The sequence below is a fragment of the Gopherus evgoodei genome, chromosome 9, assembly GCF_007399415.2.
Source record: "Gopherus evgoodei ecotype Sinaloan lineage chromosome 9, rGopEvg1_v1.p, whole genome shotgun sequence".
Taxonomy (NCBI): Eukaryota; Metazoa; Chordata; order Testudines; family Testudinidae; genus Gopherus; species Gopherus evgoodei.
This window is the reverse complement of record NC_044330.1, coordinates 24,077,718-24,100,959: the sequence shown is the minus strand read 5'-3', so window position 1 is coordinate 24,100,959 and position 23,242 is coordinate 24,077,718. Positions and strand designations below refer to the sequence as shown.

At 40.8% G+C, this 23,242-nt stretch overlaps 1 protein-coding gene across 1 annotated transcript in view; it reads left to right on the top strand.

Annotated features, from left to right (window-relative positions):
* Positions 1-23,242, top strand: part of RSRC1 (arginine and serine rich coiled-coil 1) — a 349,528-nt gene that overhangs the window by 62,140 nt on the left and 264,146 nt on the right. Inside the window, exon 4 of the mRNA XM_030574477.1 lies at positions 11,537-11,713. Coding sequence (XP_030430337.1) covers positions 11,537-11,713 — 177 coding nt within the window. The remainder of the gene's footprint in view (positions 1-11,536; positions 11,714-23,242) is intronic.

The following is a 23,242-nucleotide window of genomic DNA, read 5'->3' as shown; positions in this document are numbered from 1 at the left end:
AGACTATTATAAAGAGTGTCAGTAAAGAACTTGACATCTTAGAAACTTTCAGTTGGGTGGTGCCTGTTATTTGCCAGATAGGTCATTTGTACCCAACACTTGCCTTCACTGGAACAGTGCTCATTTTCTTGTACTTGAGTGCTTGCACTCTCCCTTTTTTTTTTTTTTTTTTAATAAAGTCCCTTAGTCCTCCTTTCCATTTCTTAAAGTACATCCTGGTGACTGTTTTCAAATTGTAATGTTTTGAGAAGATTAGATTGTACCTAAAAGATATAGTCCAATGCTTTAGTGCAACATAATTGGGGAAATACTAAACAACACTGACCTCATTTCCTTTGGAACAATGAAAATTAATAGTTTCACGTTTTATTAGGCTGATATTCCAGATGTAGTGTACATTTAATTAAGTGTAGTTTCCTTTTGGTTATGGTATGTGTATCTGTTTTTTGTCGCAAATTCTTTCTAGTTTTACAGTTTTCCACATGTTTTCTTTCACCATTTATGATTTTTTCAAAGAAGAGCTATAAGGATTTAAATCACTTTAGCATGCAGCAAAACAGTTCCCATTCAAACAATAAACGCCATTTTAAAAAGCCTTTAGATCTTCTGTCACTTCATAAATATAAATGTATAAAAACATTATGCAGTTGTAGTGCCCACCTGCTAATTAAATGCAGATTTCCTCAAACTTGTTTTAAAATCTGCTTATTTGTTTCAACTCTGTCTCTGTTCAGAATACATATGGTCCTTGTGAAACTAATTATGCTTATGGAGCAGCTGTTAAATTTAGTGCAACTAATTTTGTCCAATATTTTACATTTTAATTGATTACCTGTGAAGAAATTAGCAAATTAACACTTATTGTGCAGTAACTGAATGGGCTTTTATGGATACTTTCGGTTTTTACAATTGGACTAAGTGTTGATGGAATAAAGACATTTCTTAGGATTTTAGATAGGAAAGTTATTGGTGACCCTTGATTATCTGGTGTGAGAATGTAGGGATATTGAGTGATGCTAAGCATCTGTGTATTCTGTAATGTAGACATGAAAAGCAGATTGGAAAGTAATAGCTTTTTCACAGAATTTTGGTAACATATGGGCTTATCTGGATCTAAGCACTCTTTGAAGATCTTTGAACTTGACTAAATGACTTAACCTTTGGCATAGTGGGTGGGTGTTGGGTGGTTATGGTTTTTCGGGGGATGGGAGGGGGAGGTTGGCAGTCTACACTCAATCTTGACTTCCCCTTCCACCCTTGCCACCCATAGTTTCTGTAGTTTTTAACATTTTGGTATTTTACCTTAATATTAATAAATGGCAGCTTTAAATTTTTGTTACAATACACAAAATAGCATTATTAAAAAGTGGCTTTATTGTTCAAATGATAAGCAATTTTTATCTGATTTCAGAAAATTAAGCAATAACAATGTGTTTAAAATATTTTGGAAAACTTCATCTTCAGTAATCGTTATATATAGATTTTCTTTTTTTCTTGGCTCAGATGGCTTCTTAAAGCTATAAAACCTGTTCCTATGTGGAAAAAAGGATGCATTTCATAAATTTACATTTTTATTTAAGCTAACTTCAGTAATGTAGGTCATTAAATAGAATGTGAGTAAAATATAGGTGTGCTTTACTAGGCTGCAGATGGGAATATATGGTTTTTTTAAATACAATAATTAGCACAACTCGTCTAATGAATTTAGTGGATTTTAATTTTCATGCCTTCTTAAACTTCTAAACCTCAGCATACCACTCTGAAGACCATATCAAAGAGTTAAATTTAATAAGGGGCATTGAGAAAGAAACAATAGATTCTTACTGAGAGGTGTCAGTTCAGGACCAGTGCACTTGTATTCCTCCTCCATGGTCCCTGGAAGCCGCTCACTCTAGACAACGTGCTCTTCAGCAGTCACCTCTTTTTTGGGTAGAGACCTGCATCTCTCTCTCTCTCTCTCCTGATGATGGGATTTCCAGGCTGCACAGTTCCCTGCATACACTGTGCTATTCTCTGCAAACCAAACCACCTACACAGGCTAGCATCTGCACTTTGCTTTCTCTCCAGAGGCTGTAAACAGTTTAATTGCCAGAATTAAAAGATACCATGCAGCTTTTTATAAGCAAGTTCATTTATTCATGAGGTAAGGTGACTATATTTCCCTATGTTGAATACAGGATACCTGGTAAAATTGCTTATATTCAAATGAGTTCAACAGCAATCAATCAGAGCTGTGCAGTAGCCCCGCCTCAACATGCTATAAAAAAACTCCAGGGTCCAAAGGGGAAGGGGAGTTTGGGGGTCGGGGCCCGGGGGCCTCGGGCATAGGTGTAGTATGACTTCTATGTTGGGAGCAGAGGCCAGTGGGGCTCAAGCTAGCTCCACATGGCAGGTCTGGGAAGGGAGTGCCCCCTCCACCTCCCGATTCACGTCAGCAGGCCACCCAGCCTCTCTTGGTTGTGGCCTGGGGGGGGGGAGAAGAAGGGGGAGGGGAAGGTGCAACCAAATATTATAACTCAGAGGTGGGGAACTCAGCTCAAAAAGTTTGAAAACAGCTCAGGGTGTGGGCAGCGGGCTAGCTAGGGGCTGTATGAGGGCAGCGGGGTAGTTCAGGGTGCAGTAGCTAGGGGCTCTGTGGGTGGGGGGTAACATAGGGTGTGGGCAGGGGGTAGCTAAGGGTTATGTGCGGGCAGGGGGGTAGCTCAGGGTGCAGGGAAGAGGTAGCTAGAGGCTCTCTACCAGGAGGGCTCCCTTGCGGTCCCTGTTCCCTGAGGGCTCTACCAGCCATGGAGATGGGCCCCTGACCTCTGTGGCTCTTACCAGCTGCATGAGAAAAGGGGACTGGGAGTTGAGGAGCAGCTTCAACCCCCTGCACCAGCAGCAGTAAGAGAGGAGGGAACACCATTAGCCAGGGTAGCAGCTGCCCTGCACTGCCCAGCTCTGGCTTCCTGCCTCCGAACTGGCTGGGGAGAGGAGGAGGTGTGTTGGGGGTGTGTGGAGCTGCTACCTGGGACTGCTCTGTGCTTGCACTGCAGTTTAGGGATTGGACAACATCCCAGGTGTCCCCCAACTCTGCCCATGGGCTCACGGGGCTTCTGCCCCACAGGGAGCACTGAGTATCCAGGATTCAGCCCTACCACTCCTGGCTTTAGCCCTGGGGGGGACAATGTGGACTGGGGCTTCAGCCCCACAGCTCCCAGCTTCAGTGGGGGGAAGGGGAACCTGAGGATCGGCTTTTCAGCCCCACGGCAGGTGCCGAGGATCAGGGCACTTGGGCTTAGGCTCTGAGTTTCAGAATCAGTGCCCAGTGGCCCCCTGAAATGGCTTGCGGACCCCTGTTGAGAACCCATGCTTTAGGTTAACATGGAGAGGGTGTCACACACCCCTTGCCCCCACCAGGGCTTCCTCTTCTCCTACCTGACATTCCCTCTCCGCCTGACCTGAGGCCACCACATGCTCTTACTGACTAGCCACCACTTGCCCTCACTTACCTGCCAGCCACAAACAAGATGGGGCTGGGGCTGTGTTGATGGCTGACTGATCAGCAGGGGGAGTGGAAAATACGGGACTATTTGCCCATTTTTAAAAAAAAAAGTGGGCTTAAATACAGGACTGTCCCATTAAAAGCAGAATGGGTGGTCACCCTATCTTGAGGTGAAAGCATTACAGAAAAAATAAGTTAAAAACAATAATTGAACCTACACACGTGCTGAAAAGCTTACAAAAGGTCAGTGCAACTCCAGTCTTGGGCTCTGGTGGGTCAGTCCTTCAACATCCACAGTTGAGATTTCTCCATGGTTACAAGTTCATAACTGTCTCAGTTTTAGAACCAGAACAACCGTGACTAGTTCAATCTTTCTCTTATACAGTTTGGGCCTTTGATCTTAGCGTTACGTAGCAAGTGATCAGCTGATGGCAACCCTCTTCTTAGGGCGTAGCGTGAAAAGGCTGGATTTTTGCAAAACTACATTTGCATACTCCACCCTCTCGAAATTCCCCAGGAAAACCACTTAACACTTTTACTTGTCCATTGTTGTCTGGCATGTTGTTCAGTATAGTTATTTGAACCCTCTGGTCTTTATATCTGTTACATTCTCTCTCCAGAGGCTATGTAAAATCCCGTCCCACAGTAATATATAAACTATTCTCTTAATACAGTGGGCCTCAAAGATACTTAAACTTAATTCAATAAGGTGTCTCAAGGATATTGGACAAAATTGCCATGTGTCTCTCACTTAGTATACTGTTGGATTCCAAAGCTTAATTTCATAGGATTTTGGACTTTTAACCAAAGTAGGAAACTAATCAACCATTTTTTAAAAACAATTCACTTTTTTTTTTTATAAAGTTATACTGGATATGTACAGTTCCCAAGAGGCTGATGGCACTCCGTCTGGCACAGTAGCATACTATTACAGGAAGAACCAGTAAAGGCCTCCTATATTTAGGTTGTCTAACACCTTCCATTGTAAGAGATTCTTGTAGCCTTTCTTTGGGAGGCTCTATCCCCTCTGTTGTTGCAGCAGGCCTTTGACATTTGGCAGGAACAAAGTCCTGATGCTAGTGATTTGTCCTTTTTTTGTCCCATGAAATGCCATCCAGATTTAATTGAGTTATGAACTATTTCTCTTACTTGCATTCCTTGGCTGAATTTTGGCAACATACCAAAATAACTGACCACAAACATTCTAAGGAGCTTCAGGCTGATGCTGCCCTAAAGCAGTATCAGTACCACATACTATATTGGGATGTCTGGAAGCTGCCAGACAGCTGTAATTGTAGGGATTTTTTCGTAGTTGAGCTGAACCCCTGGCCACACTTTCCATCCCCCAACTCACCATATGTTCCTAATGAGTAGCCCATCCCCTACTTTGAGATTTCAACCTTTTCGTAGTATCTAATGTAGCTAGTCCCGTAGCTCAAGTGGTAAAAGGCAATGCTGAAGGTTCAGGCTTCAAATCCTGATGCTGATGTGTTATGGGGTGGGGATTATTACACTTACACACAGTAGATTTGTATTCTCCCCCCCCTTTTTTTAATTAAAAAAAAGGAAAGTACGTACCAAAAACTATGTTAAAAGAATTTTGTTTAGATTGCAAAGTCAAGCACTCAAAAATTAGGAAATACTAGATTTACTATTACCTATGCAACCTTAAATCTATTCCTTTGAAGGCATTGTGATAGTCTTTCTAACATAATCACAGGATATGAAGGCTATCTTTTCAAAAATTTAATTAAAATAATTTAGATGTATACTTTAAGGCATTATGTTTAGATGCAAGACTCCTCTTTTGAATGATTTTGTCATCAGAAGTTTGAACCCTGCATAAAGGCATAGAGGATTTACTGCTGAGTTATACTAGCAAGTGGATTTAATGATCCTCAACCAGAATATGAGAGGTTGGAGTTTCCTTCAGGGATAGAGGAGATTATTTGGAGTCTGGGACATTGTAGTCTTTCAGGGAAAACCTTAGGAACCGCCAAATTTTAGGGGGAAAACTTAGTCTGAAGTATAAGAGGTAGGAATATTTACCAATAAAACCAAACCCCAGAAAGGGGTTAACTTTCATCTTTGAACAGAGCGTATGTTCGGAGTCATTTGTGAACGCTGCCTGTTTTTATTGGAACTTTAGATTGTACTAGTGTAACTTATTGAAATTTTGTTTTATCCAAGATAATGGGGTTTTTGTAATATTATAATATTATTTGTAATTACCAGAAGTGATCAGGGTTTTGCTTCTGTTTTATCTGAAAGGTGATGCTATCAGCTGTATCTGTAAAACCCTTTCTGCTCATCAAATGCTGTTCTTTGTGTGGAATCCAGTTCAACTACTGACCAAGTCAGGTGCTATTCAATCTGATTAAATGACATCAAGCATGGTTGGTGCATATCATAGGCTGGGGAAGGCTGTGCCTCTCCTAACAGCCCAGCATAGCCCTGCCCAGGCTCCTCCCAGATTCCCTTGCTGCTTGCCCTTCCTTCTTGGCCCCAACCCGGGTAGGCCGGCTGCTTCTCTTCAGGGAAATGTGCTAGGACTACGGTGGCTGCGGCAGGCCTGTGGCTGGGACTTGGGGTCGCTGGGGCCGCCCAGCGCTGGGGGGTGGGTGTCTGGCGGCACTGGGCCTGCCCTCCCGGTGCTTGGGGGCGGGGAGTTGGTGCATGCTGCCTGCCCGGTGCTTGGGATGGGGAAGGGGGCTCTGGGGTCTGGTGAGAGGAGGGGGGCAGGATTGGCTGGGGGCTAGCCTCCCTGAGTTGGCGGGTCACCCGCCGTCCATGACATAAGATGAACATCTATTACCCATGATTCTTTGATTTTAAAACAATTCGCAATTAGATGAGCAGCAAATTAGTTGTTTGCTGAATAGAGCAAAACAAAAACATTAGTTGTTTGCTGAATAGAGCAAAACCTGTCCAGGTAATAGAAATAATATCTCACATCTATGAGTATGTAGATCAGCTGTCTCACAAGAAATGCTAATAGTTATCGCTGATGATAATGCTGATGTCCAGTAAAAAAAATGGTAGTTTTTGCCTCATGTGGCAGCTTAATGTAACTAACTTTATAACTTTAAAAATGTACAGTTTTTTCCTATCTTCTTTAAATACTTTTCTATCGTTCCTTTACTTTCTAGTTTTCTAAGGGTTTTATATTGTGCCTGTCACCAGAGAGTCTGAACACCTTTCTCTTCCTTATTACATCTAGTTACTTCGATTTGACTTCATTTACATAACCATTCTCTCAATATATCAACTTTATCTCTGATCTTATTCTCATTAACTTTCCTGTTTAAAGTGCTTTACCTTCTCCTGACTATTAATTCCTCTAAGGGATACTTTTTTCTTCCTTTATCCTTGGTTCCTTTTTCCTAACAGGGCACTTGGCCTCTTTTGCTTCTCCCTTTTCTAATTTTTTCACACCCTCACCCCATTCATCTTATGGACAGTCCATTCTATCTTCTTAAGTCATGTCTACACTACAAAATTATGTCGACCTGAGCTATGTCGGTATACAGCCAGAATAGCCATTATATTGCTTGTGTGTGGGTGAACATGTGGCTCCTCATGTCGGTGCTGTGCGTATTCACCAGGAGTGTTTGTATTGATGCAGAATGTAGTGCACCGTGGGTGGGTATCTCACTGTGCAGCTCACCACCACCCAGCACAGGGTGTTTTGGGAAGTGTTTGCAGTGCCTGATGGGGCTGCAATGAATTGCACAGAGATGACTGGGAGCATGGGATCAACATCCAATAATGCAGTGTTCTTTGTCCCGTAATTTCATCTGCATCCCATAATATTTCAATTATTGTTTTCAAAAATCCACACAAACCCACATGTCCCTCCTTGCTGTCTGCCATAAGCATGGAGCATGCACAGCTCTGCACTATGAGCATTGCAAGCACATGGCATGTGATCCTGTAGTATTTGCAGACCTGTAAGAGGAGCCGCGGGGAACATGAGGATTCCTTGGTGGCTGGATTGCTGTGGGACATAGAAACAATTCAGGGTTGTTGGAGGCATTCATGGAGATGGTGATGTGCCAGTTCTGGGCTTGAGAAACAAGCACTGAGTGGTGGGATTGCATTGGCTTGCAGGTTTGGGATGATGAGCAGTGGCTGCAGACCTTTTGGACGTGCAAGGACACATTGCTGGATCTGTGTGCTGAACTCAACGCAGACTTCCAGCACAGGGACACCAAAATGAGAGCCACACTGACAGTTGCAAAGTGAGTTGCAGTTGCACTGTGGAAACTTGCAATGCCAGATTGCTACCTTTCAGTTGGGAGTCAATTTGGAGTTGGGAAATCCACTGTGGGGGTGGTGGGTGGGAGGTGTTGTCATGCGTAGTCCATACAAGTGTGCGGGACTATGCAGAGCTGTGACTCTGTGCAATATGCAAGACATAATGGATAGTTTTGCAGCAATGGGGCTCCCAGACTGCAGTGGGGAGATAGATGGTATGCATATCCTTATTTTAGCACCAGATCACCCTACCACAGAGCATGTCAACAGAAAGGGCTACTTTTCTATGGCAATGCAAGCACTGGTGGATCACTGGGGATGCTTTACTGACATCAGTATGGGCTGGTCAGTGAAGGTACATGACGTGAATCTTTAAGAACACAGGACTGTTGAGAAAGCTGCAAGCAGGGACTTTCTTTCCCGACTGGTGAATTACTATTGGGGATGTTGAAATGACAACAGTGATGCTGGGAGACCCTGCCTACTCCTTGCTCTCATGGCTCATGAAGCTGTACACTGGCTACCTCAATAGCACCAAGCTCTTCAAGTAAAGGATCAGCAGATGCAGAATGACAGTTTAATGTGTCTTGGTGTTGTTTACTTACAAGATTGGATCTCAGTGAGAAAAAACATTCCAATGGTTATAGCTGCCTCCTGTGTCCTACATTATAAGTGTGAAGCATAAAAACGACCATACTGGGTTAGGCCAAAGGTCCATGTAGCCCAGTATCCTGTCTGCAGACAGTGGCCAATGCCAGCTGCCCCAGAGGGAATGAACAGAACAAGTGATCATCAAATGATCCATTTCCTGTCGCCCATTTACAGCATCTGGAAAACAGAGGCTAGTGACACCGTCCCTGCCCATCCTAGCTAATAGCCATTGATGGACCTATCTTCCATGAACTCTGTTATAGTCTTGGTCTTCACAACATCCTCTGAGAAGAAGTTCCAGAGGTTGACTGCATTGTGTGAAAAAATACTTCCTTTTGTTTGTTTTTAAACCTGTTGCTTATTAATTTCATTTGATGGCCCCTAATTCTTGTGTTATGTGAAGGAGTAAATAGCACTTCCTTATTTAATTCTCCACACCAGTTATGATTTTATAGACCTCTATTGTATTCCCTACTTAAGTTGTCTCTTTTTCAAGCTGAAAAGTCCGTCTTATTAATCTCTTCTCATACGGCAGCCATTCTGTGCCCTTAATAATATTTGTTGCCCCTTTCTGAACCTTTTCCAAGTCCAATATATCTTTTTTGAGATGAATTGACCACATCTGCACACAGTATTCAAGATGTGGGCGTACTGTAGATTTATATAGAGGCAATATGATATTTTCTGTCTTATTATCTAGCCCTTTCTAAATGATTCCCAACATTCTGTTCACTTTTTTGACTGCTGCTGCACATTGAGTGGATGTTTTCAGAGAACCATCCACAATGACTCCATGATCTTTTTCTTGGTAACAGCTGATTTAGACCCCATCATTTTATTTGTGTAGTTGGGATTATGTTTTCCAATGTGTGTTACTTTGCATTTATCAGCATTGAGTTTCATCTGCCATTTTGTTGTCCAGTCACCCAGTTTTGAAAGATCCTTTTGTAGCTCTTCTCAGTCTGCCTGGGACTTAACTATCTTGAGTAGTTTTGTATCATCTGCAAATATTGCCACCTCACTGTTTACCCCCTTTTCCAGATCATTTATGAAAATGTTGAATAGGACTAGGCCCAGTACAGACCTAAACATCTAACTGACTTAAATTGCAATTGCAATTACTTGCACATATAAAATTGTGGGTGCAAGAACAGAGTTGCCAGTTAAGTTGGGGCCAGAAAGGTGAGCCCTCTAGAAATAGCCAGAGCATTTGATTCTTTGGCTATTGTTTCGTGTGGTGGGCCCCAAAATGGGAGGGATCCCTAGTCAAACAGGTCACATTTTGCGTTAGAGAAACCAATGAGTCAATTCAAACTGTACTGAACAAAGTACTGCGGAAGACACCTATTTAGAGCATGAACTAGGTGGCACGTCTCTTCCATGTTTAATTTCTATGACTCTGTGAAGGAGTTAGTTTTAGCATTACCTGTGATTTTCATTAAGTTCAAGGCTACATTTTTGAGTGAGAGTATCTTAAAGGCAATGATGTGTAAGCCTGATGTCTTGGCTTTATCAGATCCCATTTTTGGTTGGCAAATTCTGAATATTTTTTTTCCTGTAAGTCAAGCCTTCTTAATATCCTTATAGCAATTCAGCACAGTGTTGATGATTATTTGACCTTTGAATTAGTACTGATACAGTGACCTAGGACTGTGATTATGCTGCTAGAGATGCCACCTTTTGGAAGGGGTGTATATCTGAGATTCTGATATCTTGTGAAAGTTGAAAAGATTCAATGGCAAGGATAAGTATGTTACTCCCAGTATACTGGACTAATTCCAAATTTGAAATAATATTTTCCACATTTCCTTTGTCATTTTTCTGGATAGAGTATTCACTTCCTTGCCGGCCGTGTTGCTTTGTGCTATTAAACAGTTGCTGTACTTCACGCCAGAGGTAGATTAAGTGATCTTTTGTTTTTAAAGGACTTTTAATTCTACAGGACGAAAAGTATTATATAAAATGAAACAGTTGTATATTATAAAAAAAGCACTCAATAAATTTTTGTTTCCAGTTGTGAGATATTTAAGTAGGTGTACATGGCAGCAGAAATGCATGGGAACTTGAATTCCTGTTTTTCTTAAATGTGCTATACCGTCAACGTATGCACGTGATATACCTGACATAATAAATACAATATTTAAAAAATTCTTTGCATATAAGAAATATGGAATTAAATCATGAGAATTATTTTGGTTCTGATTCTTAACAACAGATGTGTGTTGTAAAGATAACTTATTTTCTAGTTGACTATTCCAGTATTACTATACACTTTATTATGGAGGTGAAAGCGAAAACAGAATATTATACATAGCAACTAAGATCCTGAACCTGCAAGTGACTGTGCAAGTACCCTTGTGTGGAGTCACGGGTAGGATTGGGGCCTACGTTTGCAGGCTTTTCTTTAAAGTGTAGTTCTACTCTAAAGAAAATTTATTCTGTCATCGCACATAACTGTCAGCCCTCTGTGCTCAGTCTGGGTTCTCAGACACAAGACACAAAACTGGCTGTGTTATTCTGGGACATCACCACCAGTAGTAAAGTCTGCCCTTTAATTTGTTGTTAAACTCTGTGTCCTGTGGCACCTTATAGACTAACAGACGTTTTGGAGCATGAGCTTTCGTGGGTGCATGCATCTGACGAAGTGGGTATTCACCCACGAAAGCTCATACTCAAAAACATCTGTTAGTCTATAAGGTGCCACAGGACCCTTTGCTGCTTTTACAGATCCAGACTAACACGGCTACCCCTCTGATACTTGTTAAACTCTGTGACACCTGGTCAACCCTTTTAACATCAGTGGGTTTGCACAGGTGTAACTGATTGGAATTTAGGAAATCATTCTGATGTACAAGAAGAAATACAATTCAGCTCATTCTTGAGCACTGTATTGACCTTTTCATTGTTTAATATTATGGAGCAGGTACGTTGAGTAGGATGGTCTCATGTTTTAACAGTCATTTTCATACTTTATCAACAATTGATTCCTTTTTAATTTATCCTTTGTTTTGTCAGGCATGTTCTTTTATTTTAATTGAGCGAAGATTATGGACAAAACAGCTGGACTGAATATGAGAAATTTGATGTGCAATGTTAATTAAAAAATTGTAATTGCTAAGTTTGAATATTGTATGTTTTGCATAGGTCACGATCAAGACCACATCAACGTTCCTATAGTCGAAGCAGTGAAAGATCCAGTCATAGAAGAACTCATAGCAGATCTCGTGAAAGAGAACGGCGTAAAGGCAGAGATAAAGAAAAAATAAAAGAGAAGGAGAGGAGCAGAGGGAAAGACAAGGAGTTGTATACCACCAAGCATGGGTAAGTGTAATGACAAATCAAAATAAATTCATTACTATGGTGAATGAAAACATATTCAATATTACTTTTTATTTATGTGGCCATCAACTGTCTAGGCAACATTTGTACTAAGTGAAGTGTACTTTTCCTTTTTAAATCCTCAAACCATGTGGTTCTCCTAATAAACTGAGCGGTATGGTCAACGTCTTAATTTAGTGATCTTTCACTGTTCTTTCCATAGATATGCAGGAACTTGAGAAGTCAGTGTAGATTAGAGGTTAATTTTGCTATTTTAAAGAAGTATATGAAAGAAAGGGCTGTAAAGTTTGAGCAGAGATAATATCTACCATAACCCTGTATTGTTCTATCTAGATGACGAGATGCTCCCTTCCCAAATTTGGTTAATTTTGGAAAAATAACTAAATAACTTGCTTTTGTCTGATGTTTATTCTGAGGCTGTAGTTTAGATATTTGTAATATTATTGATCCAGCCTGCTTATTTCTGCATAGCATGATTTGGTAAGTGCTTATACAAGCATGTGTAAGAATAATCCAGGTGGCGCTGAAGAGGACAAGATTGTGGCTGCAGTGAGGTGAGCAGTAGACAGACTGTTGATTTCCTGGAATTGGATCCTTAAATTAATTTTTTAACTTCAGTAGGACAACTGGGTCCATCAATCTAAGGTTTCGATCTGGATAAAATTCTTTAACAAAATAACTTTGTTTCAGTTTTGCAGTAATTCATTGGGAAGCTTATTGCTCTTTTCTTGCTAATCAGAAGTCAAATTTTGGTATCCCACTTATAAACTTTGGCCTGAAAAATCCTCAGTGAAAATTATTTAAAGTGGCAAAGCTTTGGGGAGAATGTTCAACGTTATTCAATAATAACTGAATCAAAACTGCAATCAAATGTAATTGTGTAATTTTTTTTCTAATAAAGATGAGTAAAAGTATAGGTTGCAGTGTAGTTCACACTGTTTCCAAACGTTCCATTTATTCTCATTGAAGTGAGGAGCTATTTGAATCCCTCCCCAATTACATACGTAAAGATAGAATTGGGTGTTGGGAGTCCAGATTATCTTATCACAAGCATTTTGCCAAAACTGAACCTATCAACCTCAAATTTCTTTTATTCCTTTGCCAGAAGGAAAGTTTTGGAATAAATGGACAAAAGTATTCATAAGAAAGTTGGTCATGGGTGGGGGGTTGGAAGCCCTACCTCTTTTGCCTATGTTTGTTCTTGTAATCCTGGGAAGGCAAACTTTTTTAATGGTGACTGTCAATCAGGGCAGCAAGCTGGGGTGACACTATTGCAACCACATCCTGTCCCTTGGCCATCAGTAGTTATGGTCATCGGTGACATTAGTGAATGAGGAGGCCAGTTTATATGGTTTCTATAACAGCTACCACAGCAAAACTGTGGGATCATCAGCTCATCCTCATCCATTTTATGGACACATTGTTGAACTGCAAGGGATCAAGGAAGTTGTCTTCCCTTTGTTCTCTCTCTGACCACCAAGGGCCAGCCCAGACACAATGTGAGACCAATTTATGAAGGTGGCAGTATTGAAACTTGAGTTCTATTAGAATAATATGGGCTGTTGAGTTTCAGTTGTAGTTTTGGTTATGGGGACATGTGACACACATTGTGTTAGAGGGGTCAGAATATATTATGGCTTATGTGCTATTTTATCTATTGAAATGAAATAGAAGCCATCATAAATGGTCCAATCTTCATAAGTTGTTGTGTTTGGCATGACGTTTTAGTGGGTAAGGCGTGAAAATTTATCTTTTACAGGCATCAGATAATTAAACTGCCTATATTATATCTTGTTTTAGCTTTGTGAAGGAGGTATAATCAGTTAGTGAGATACCTTCAATAAGGAAATATTACCATTTCCCCCCTTAATGATAGTTCAGCTTGTTTCTTCTGACTACTTTTGTTTTATGTGATTGTGAATTGCAAGGGAGATTGTCCCAAGGCAATTTATGGAGTCAGATTGGCCCAGACTATAGAAAAATTTGAGAGCCCTTGATTTGGATGCTATTTGAGTGCAGATTTTCAAATTAATGAAAGAAGTGATAAGTGGAATGGCTAAAACTATATCAATATCAGTGCTTCCAATTTACATAGGTTTTTTTGGTTGGTCATATTGGTAGAATGCTGAATTAAATGTAGATTATTAATGTATTATTGAAGCATTTTATTGTTAACCTGCTGTATATCAAATACTGAACAAAGGATGAAATTACTGAGTTTTTAGAACGGGTTATATATCATTCCAAAAAATGTAAACACATGTATAATACTTTTTCAGAGCTGGGTGCAACTAGTAGATTAAGGAAATGCATGCAAGTGTTCCACTTGAGTTTATTGCTTATATTAGATGTTTGAGTATCCTTGCAGAAGATATGTGACCCCTGTACTTGAGCTTACATTTAATCTCTTTTTGTAAATACATTTGATAGTGCTTATAATTTTACAGTTTTTATTTGACTTGCGTAACTACTAACATGTTTATTGTGTGAGTTTGGGTATGTTTAAGAAAATAAAAGTTTTGAACATATAATGCGACCCGATATAACATGAATTCGGATATAACGTGATAAGGCAGCGCTCCGGGGGGCGGGGCTGCGTGCTCCGGCAGATCAAAGCAAGTTTGATATAACACTGTTTCACCTATAATGTGGTAAGATTTTTTTGGCTCCCAAGGACAGCGTTACATCTGGGTATAGGTGTGTCGACTTGCTTTCCTAAAAGCACAGTATTTAAAAATTCTGGTGCCTGGCCGTAATCTTCTTATATAAATGAAATAACTATTTACTTTTCCATTGTTTGGGAAAGTCCTTCATTTTGGCTAGCTTTGCATACACACACATATATATTCATCAATTAAAACAAATGAGCTACTCAATATGATAATTTTCTAACATATAAAAATGACTACAGTTTAAGAAGAAAAATTAGAGGGAAAACTGATGGAGAAGGAAATATTGTTCTTTGTTGTGAGTACAATAATAGTGAAAATTTCCCACATTTTATATCATCAGACAACTGCCTGCTTGGTTTCATCCATGACTTGTGGTATAACTATATCATCAGTACTACCCCTGGCTGGGTCAGTGAAATGCCCAATACAATTTACTAAATCAAATGTATTTTCGCTTTAAATAATCAGTACCTATCAATCAGGTTTTTGTCGGTTTCAAGGGATGGCAGTTTCTTAGGGCTTGTGTCCACTTACTGGTGGATTGACGCTGTGGCAATTGACCCTCTGGGGGTCGATTTAGCAGGTCTAGTGAAGACTCGCTAAATCAGCTGCCGATCACTCTCCTATCGACTCCGGTACTCCACTGGAACAAGAAGCATAAGGTAAGTCAATGGGAGAGTTTCTTCCATCGACCCAGTGCCATGTAGACGCTGCAATAAGTCTACCTAAGGTACGTCGATTCCCGCTATGTTGTTCTTATAGCTGGAGTTGCATGCTTACGTTGTCTTAACCCCATAATGTAGATCTGCCCTTATTGTCCCCTGCTTCGTACTCCCAAACTTCAATTTGTGTCTCTGATTAAACAAGTTTAATGAAACCCCTAATCTCCTGACCTACCTAGCTATATTGAGCATATTTTTCTTACATTTGTCTTCAAAGTGAAGAAAACTGATCATGTATTGAATGTGTTCCATAAGGTGTCTACTGGTTCTGGATTCTTCTTGAGAGGTTAAATGGAAATTTGGAATGTAGGGTCCTCGGTTGGGTACATGATCTCCTCTCATATTCATATATGTATTTCACAATTTCATCCTTAGTTCTGGCGTTTTGAACATGTCAGAAATTTACTCAAGGTCCTTTGTGATTATGCTCAAAACATGTGTGAGGTATCTATTGACTGTGTAAAATACAGCTAGCTGGCTATTCATATATATTTTTTCTTTTCACTAATGTACTTAAATTGCTGAAATAGTTTGTCCGTGGCTACACATGTAGTTAACTAATGTGCAGCATCAGTTTATCTGCTCCTGTTGCTGACCTCCATTGTTTGCAATCAGTAATTTTCATAATGTAGACAAGATTTTAGGGGTGCTTGCTCTACTTCCAATGAGTCATTAAATTGAGATGTCTTCTGCCTGTCTCTGTTGCTTGTCCAGCTGCAAGTTAAAGATATCATGATGCTCTGGAAAACTGGAGGGCTAGCTTTAGTCTTCTGGCCAGCATTCTCTCTTTCATTGCAAGGTTCTTTTGTCTCAAGCTGTGCATGACCCATTACTGAGCACGTAATGAGGTTGCTGGACTCCTTGTAGAAAGCACATTATGAAGCACTTTGGACTATATTAATATGGCTTTATTAAAATACCTTCTAACTTTATGGACTATAATAAGAATCAATATAAGGTAACTTTGGAGGAAGTAGTCGCAAGTGCCTAAAATTTTCTGGAAGCAAATACATTCTTTATCAGCCCATCTTCCTTTACATTTTGACTGACTTGTTAAACCACGTAGTTATGCTAATCTGAAAAGAAATTATCATCTTTGTGACTTCTCTTTTTCCTGATCATTGTAATATTTTATACTATTTATGTTAATGAATAGAAGCAGTTAGTGACATTAGTCCATTTTTCTCAGAGATCATGTACTGTCTGATGGTCTTTGTAACACAGATTTCATATTGTTTAACAATACTTAAAAGTATTAATAGACTACAAAATGAAATTTACCCAGGATGCTCTTGATGTAATTCATTCCTCATATACCTTTTAAAGAAGGATAGGTTTGTCAGTTTAATCAAACAGTGATCAAAGAATATCTATACAGGGAATATGGATCTAAGAAGCTTTTGCCTTTTCAGCTATTTGTCATTTTGAAGACTTAGATTGCTATCAGCAACATGTTAATATTGTTTAGTAATGGCTTTGCAAACCAGCATACTTGAATGAACAAGGAAAGGGTATACTACAAAGCTATTTGCATGACACAATGGCTCTTTAATGTGGAGAACTGTAGAAAATTACTCTGTCTGTTTCATGAGTTAAACCTAATTGAGAAGTATGGTAGCTTAAGAAATAGTTTAATATAAGATGGCTACTCCTTGGGAAAAGATTTTAACGGAATGATTATTTATCCATGGACTGTTCTGGACCTTGTGAGTAGAGAATTTAGTAAAATTTCTCATTCTGATCCTTAAGAGCATACGTAAAAATGTATGTCTAAAAATAAAATGTTTTCTGTCCTTCTGATCCCAGTGTGCTCCAGGAAAATGAGATATTCAATAGCTTTGTTATTGGATGATGGATCTTCCTGAGGCCTTTCATATTTTCATATTTTCTTTTTTGTGCTGTTTTTTGTAGTGGTGGTGAGTATGAAAAACAAAGGCATTCATTGGCCAAGGCTTTCAACTTGTCATCCCATGCTGATAGAAAGAACTTCCAGTAGGAAAGAGGAGATGATACAACATCAGCATTGAGAAAGCTCTTTGTCTTTAGTATTGTCTTATGGGACAACAGCAGTGCTTTGTCCTCTGACATTCCTATTTGTTTTCCTTATAGCAGCACTGAAACTCCATTACAGTTTTATCCTCTCATCAGGTTACTATGGTGAGCACTAATACAGAATTTTTTGTCTATTGGTGGTTTTGCAGGTGCTTGTCAGTGTTGTCCGTCATAAGCTGGTGGTAATAGGCCTTCTATGACTTTGGGTATGTCTACACTACGAGATTATTCCGATTTTACATAAACCGGTTTTGTAAAACAGATTTGTATAAAGTCGAGTGCACGCGGCCACACTAAGCACATTAATTCGGCAGTGTCTGTCCATGTACCGAGGCTAGTGTCGATTTCCGGAGCATTGCACTGTGGGTAGCTATCCCGTAGCTATCCCATAGTTCTCGCAGTCTCCTCCACTCATTGGAATTCTGGGTTGAGATCCCAATGCAAAAACAGTGTCGCGGGTGATTCTGGGTAAATGTCATCACTCATTCCTTCCTCCGTGAAAGCAACGGCAGACAATCATTTCGCGCCCTTTTTCCCTGGATTGCCCTGGCAGACGCCATAGCATGGCAAGCATGGAGCCCGTTTTGCCTTTTGTCACTGTCACCGAATGAGTACTGCATGCTGCTGACAGACGCGGTACTTATAGCTACACAGCAGCATTCATTTGCCTTTGCAAGGTAACAGAGACGGTTGCCATCCCTATTGCACTGCCTGCCATGCCATTGTAAATTGGTGATGAGATGACGGTTATCAGTTGTTCTGTACCGTCTGCAGCTGTCATGGGTGCTCCTGGTTGGCCTCGCTGAGGTCGACCAGGGGCGCATGGACAAAAATGGGAAGGACTACCTGGGTCATTCCCTTCTTTATGTTTTGTCTAAAAATAGAGTCAGTCCTGCCTCAAATATGGGGCAAGTGTACTAGAGAACCAGAGAGCACAGCCGCTCCGTGTCAGAGTCCCAGAGATCCCGCAGAAATGATGAGCTGCATGCCATTCTAGGGGGTGCCCCTACAACAACCCCACCCGTTGCTTCCCTCCTCCCCCAACCCTCCTGGGCTACCGTGACAGTGTCCCCCCATTTGTGTGATGAAGTAATAAAGAATGCAGGAATAAGGAACACTGACTTTTTAGTGAGATAAAATGAGGGGGAGGAAGCCTCCAGCTGCTATGATAGTCCAGGCAGGACATTAAAGGGTGGCGGGGGGAGAGGAGCCCAGCCTCCCGCTGCCATGATAGTCCAGGCAGTACAGAATCTTTTCTTTAGACATGAAAGGGGGGCTGGGCAAACAGAAAATGAAATTCAAAAGTTTGAGGGGCTTTTTCTGTCTACCTGGCCAGTGCATCCGAGTTCAGATTGCTTTCCAGAGTGGTCACAATGGTGCACTGTGGGATACCGCCTGGAGGCCAATGCCGTCGATTTGCGGCCACACTAACCCTAATCCGATATGTAATACCAGTTTCAGCGCTACTCCTCTCGTTGGGGAGGAGTACAGAAATCAGTTTAAAGAGCCTTTTATATCAATATAAAGGGCCTCGTTGTGTGGATGGGTGTAGGGTTAAATCGGTTTAATCCTGCTAAATTCGGTTTAAACACGTAGTGTAGACCAGGCCTTTGTTGCTGTTTGTTGGGTAATAACTGTAATGAGTGGGTAGTGGCATTAGGAGTTTTATCTGAGCTATATCTGTTCTTTGGCACCAGTTACTGGAAGATGTTGTTGTTTCTTTTCCTCTTTCCTGGCATACTCTGCTATAAATAACAATAGTGATGGTGTTTGTTTCAGCTTATTTAGAATTTTCATTTTTTTAAACAAATATTAAAAAGCTTCTATTGATTCCAAAGAAGAGCGGAAAGGGACCTACTTATAGGGACCTGATGGGAGGCTGCACAGAAGGGTCCCAATGTGAGTTGCAGATCTCACAGAGCAAAGCCAATTATTATATTGTCTACACAAGGACCAAAAGTGAAGTCAGTGTAGGTATACTTCTAGGAACTCTTACAGTGGGGCCAGCGACCCTGTGACCTCCATAGCTGAAACAGAAGCCTTATGTACTATACTTGAATTCCAAGGACCAGACTTAGCTTTCAATTTATACCAGTGTAAATTTGGAATAAACTCCAATGAAGGCAGTGAAGTTAGTGTAAATGTATATTTGTGTAACTGAGCTCATAATTGATCTAAAAACTGCCTCCCTTGAACATAGTGTAAAAGCTTCCAGTGAAACCTTTTTTTTTTAATTTTAAGCTGGAGTTATGAAGTACATGGGGCACATCCTCAGCTGGTGAGAATTGTCATTGCTCCATCAATGTCAGTGGAACAATGGATTTCAACCCAGATCTTTATTGAAGAAACTGACTGTCTGATCTGTAGAAAAATAGAAATTTGGAAAAGTTTAAGGAGCAATTGCAGTTTGTGGATAATTAGTTTGAGGGATTGCAGTGCAACTATGAGATTCTTTGGTATCAGAAACTAATACTTTTCTAAGTCTAAAAATATTTTGATTCCTGTTTGGTGTATTGGTTGGAAGGTTTTTCACAAATGCAATCTTCAAATTTGCAGTTTGAAGCCTTGAAATGTGAACTATGTGACCAATATTGTGAGGTCTACCCCTTTGCAGAATCTGAAACTGTGTCTTGCAGATGTGAACTTCCCCATTATCTCAATGAGTACTATTAACTTGCATACTCAGTGATGATTGTTTAAAGTATTAACTATTTTACTGTTCATGAAAGAATACAAAGAAGGAGAGGTAGGATCATAGTAAGATCTGCTCACTCTACTATGAATTAGAGTTCATTTTGACCCCATGAGTGAATAGGCTTGCAAGAATGCCACCACTTTCTCCCCCAGAGTTAAGGAGCCAGACCCAAAGAGCCTTGCAGAGTCCAGGCATCTGAGATCCCCAAAAGGGGATCCAAGCTCTACAGGGTCTGGTGGGGCAGATAAGCCTTACTGAGGGGAAGGCAAGCATGAGGACCCCACTGGAGGCTATGGGTTATTTGGACCTCACTGAATGAGAGCCAAACTCAAAGAGCCCAGAGAGTATGCATGGTCATATTTGGAACATCTGCACAATATTTTTAGTGGTGTGTAATGTGCGTGAAGCTTATTTTGTAGGTGAAGCCGAAACCTGCACTATCAACTTTTTTTCCTCCGATCTCACCACCCTCACTGAAGGTTTAAAAATAGAAATGAATGCTTAGATCAAGAAGTCCAAAGTATCTGCTGTCATTACTTGAGAGTATTGTACAATGCCTCCAAACTTGAAGCAAGGGCCAGCACCACTTCAGTCATCCTATGCAGGCAGTTTTGTTTGAAGGATCTGAGCTGAGGATTTACTCTTGGAAGGCTTGGACCATTTGAACCAAGGAACCCAAGGAGGGGGGGTATCTAAGAAGGCAACAGCTGCTTCTGCTGTTATAGCAACACCTGCAGTTTATGAAGGAAGACAACACTTTTGAAGGGCACTCATACTTTCTCACCAAAAGCACTACCTTGACTCCTTCCCACCTGGGAGGATATGAAGTGATATCTATGAATAAAGTTCTTTAATCTGAACAAGTTTGTGAGAGATCTGGTATTGGTAGCTATATACCTAGAAATGCTCATTTATTTCTATCTGTGGACTGATTGTTCAAAACATGTTATTTTCAAGGAGTCATGGACCATATGTTCTCTGTTTCGGTCACTAGGGTTCAAGATAAACCTTAAATGGCCATTTTGATTTCTGTGCAAAGGTTGTGATGTATTTTTGGTTTGGGATTTGTTTTCAAACTGGCAGCTTTTGATTCTTTTAAGGGACGTGCTTTCTTCCTGGGAGAATGGTTTCAGGAGCTAAGAAATTCCATCTCTTCCAGCCTACATCCAACTCTGAATATTATAGCATCATCTGTTTCTGTGACCTCATAAACTTGTTTGAGGATGTGACCTCTTCACTGGATGAGCATCTGCTACTCCCTGAAGACTCAGAAAAACATCAGAGTTTTTTCTAGTGGATGCAATCCGAAATATTTTAAGGGATATACATTTGTCCAGCCATATTTGACAAAATTTATAACAATAATGACTGCTTTAACTCTGAGTTGGAAAGTACATTTGCAACATCTGACCGTACTTAGTTGATGGAAACAATGTAAGATGATATTCTTGGATTAGGAGTGGTTTATCATGCTTTGAAATCATTCCTAGCTCACATAAAATGCAGAGCAATGCAAATTCTAAAAAACATCATGGCTGCAATGTACTATAATATTAAGAGCCACGATATATTAATAAACAAAAGGGTTAGCTATCCCCAGAACTGACAGATATTGATAGTGTTAGGTGAGAAACTTTTGCCGAAGTTATGATGGCAGTACATACGTGCCAGAAGAGGCTATTTGTGCTATTTTTGGATGACTGGCTAATCATTTTCCTTCTAGTTAAAAGCAGCCTGAGCCATCAACAGTTTTTCATTTATTACCATTTCTAGGTCTTAAAATAATTGTTTGAGCTGTGTTCTGTATTCTTTTGTAGGGTATGTCCACACTACAAAATTAGGTCGATTTCATAGAAGTCAATCTCTAGAAAGTGATTTTATGCAGTCGATTGTGTATATACCCACTAAGCACATTAAGTCAGCAGAGTGCCTTCATAACATGTGGGAATGGTTTCAGACTGCAGCACCCTCCTTTCCCATAGCAAGCAACGCCGGTTGGGTTTGCCATTTAAAAGGAGGGGCTGCAGTTTTCGGGTGGATGTGCAGCACCCCCCACCTTACCGTGTGGCTATTCTCTGGGATGATCCCTTCACCCCTCCCCCACCGCATGGCTATTCTCAGGGATGATCCCTTTTAGCCAAGCACGAACAGCCCAGCATGAATGGGGTCTTTTTACTGTTCCCTTACAAAAATTCCCCTATTTCAACCAGGTGACCATTAATGATCTCACTCTCCTGAGGCTAACACAGAAAGATTTAGACGGAATGTTGCTTGAATGCGACCAAAACCCAGGACCATTCACTGCCATGCTTTGTGCTGCAATGATTCCAGACTACTTGATACTGGCTTGGCGTGGTTAAGTGTCCTACCGTGGAGGACGAAATAAGGCAGCTCTCCCCAGAAACCTTCTGCAAAGGAGAGCTTCCTGGAGATGTCCCTGGAGGATTCCTGCTCCATCCGCAGACATGTTAACAAACTTTTCCAGTAGCTGTACTGGCCGCGAATGCATCCCAAGTCTTTAGCGCAAATCAACCATTAAACACAATTGCTTTTAAACCCTGCAGTGTAGTTGCAAATGTGCACTCACCAGAGGTGTCTTCTCCGGCTTCAGGATCTGGGATCCCACCTTGGAAGGGTATTGGATCCAGGGTGATGAAAAGGTCCTGGCTGCCAGGGAAAATGGATTCTTCACTTGCCTGCTATGCATTCTTCTCCTCCTCCTCTTCTTCCTTATCCACAAAATCCTCCTCCCTGTTGCATGAGACTCCCCCCTTGCAGGTGTCCCTGGACAGTGGTGGGGTAGTGGTAGGGCCTCCCCCCAGAATGCCATGCAGCTGATCATAGAAGTGACGTATGGGGCTCTGAGCTGGAGTGATGGTTTTCCTCCTTTATCTTATGGTAGGCTTGCCTGAGCTCTTTGACTTTCACATGGCATCGGAATTAAAAGTGCTGTCCAGAGCAGTCACATTGGAGCACTCTGGGATAGCTCCCGGAGGCCAATACCGTCGAATTGCATCTGTAGTACCCCAAATTTGACCCAGTCTGCTTGATTTTAATACTACTCCTTTCACCGGGGAGGAGTACAGCTGTTGATTTTAAGAGCCCTTTAGCTTGACAGAACGGGATTGGTTGTGTAGTCACATTACTTATAAAATAGACCTAATGTGGCTAAATTCGACCTAATCTTGTAGTGTAGACACGGCTGAGAGATTTTTTTTGTCAGAATAATATCAAAACATCAATAAATGGCATGACCATTTCTGAGTAACTTCATTGCAGTCGTTTCCAAAATAAATCCATATCTGCTTGGCCTTGTGGCCTTTTCTCTTGATCTAATCTCAGATCAGCTATCACGCCATATTTCTTAGTT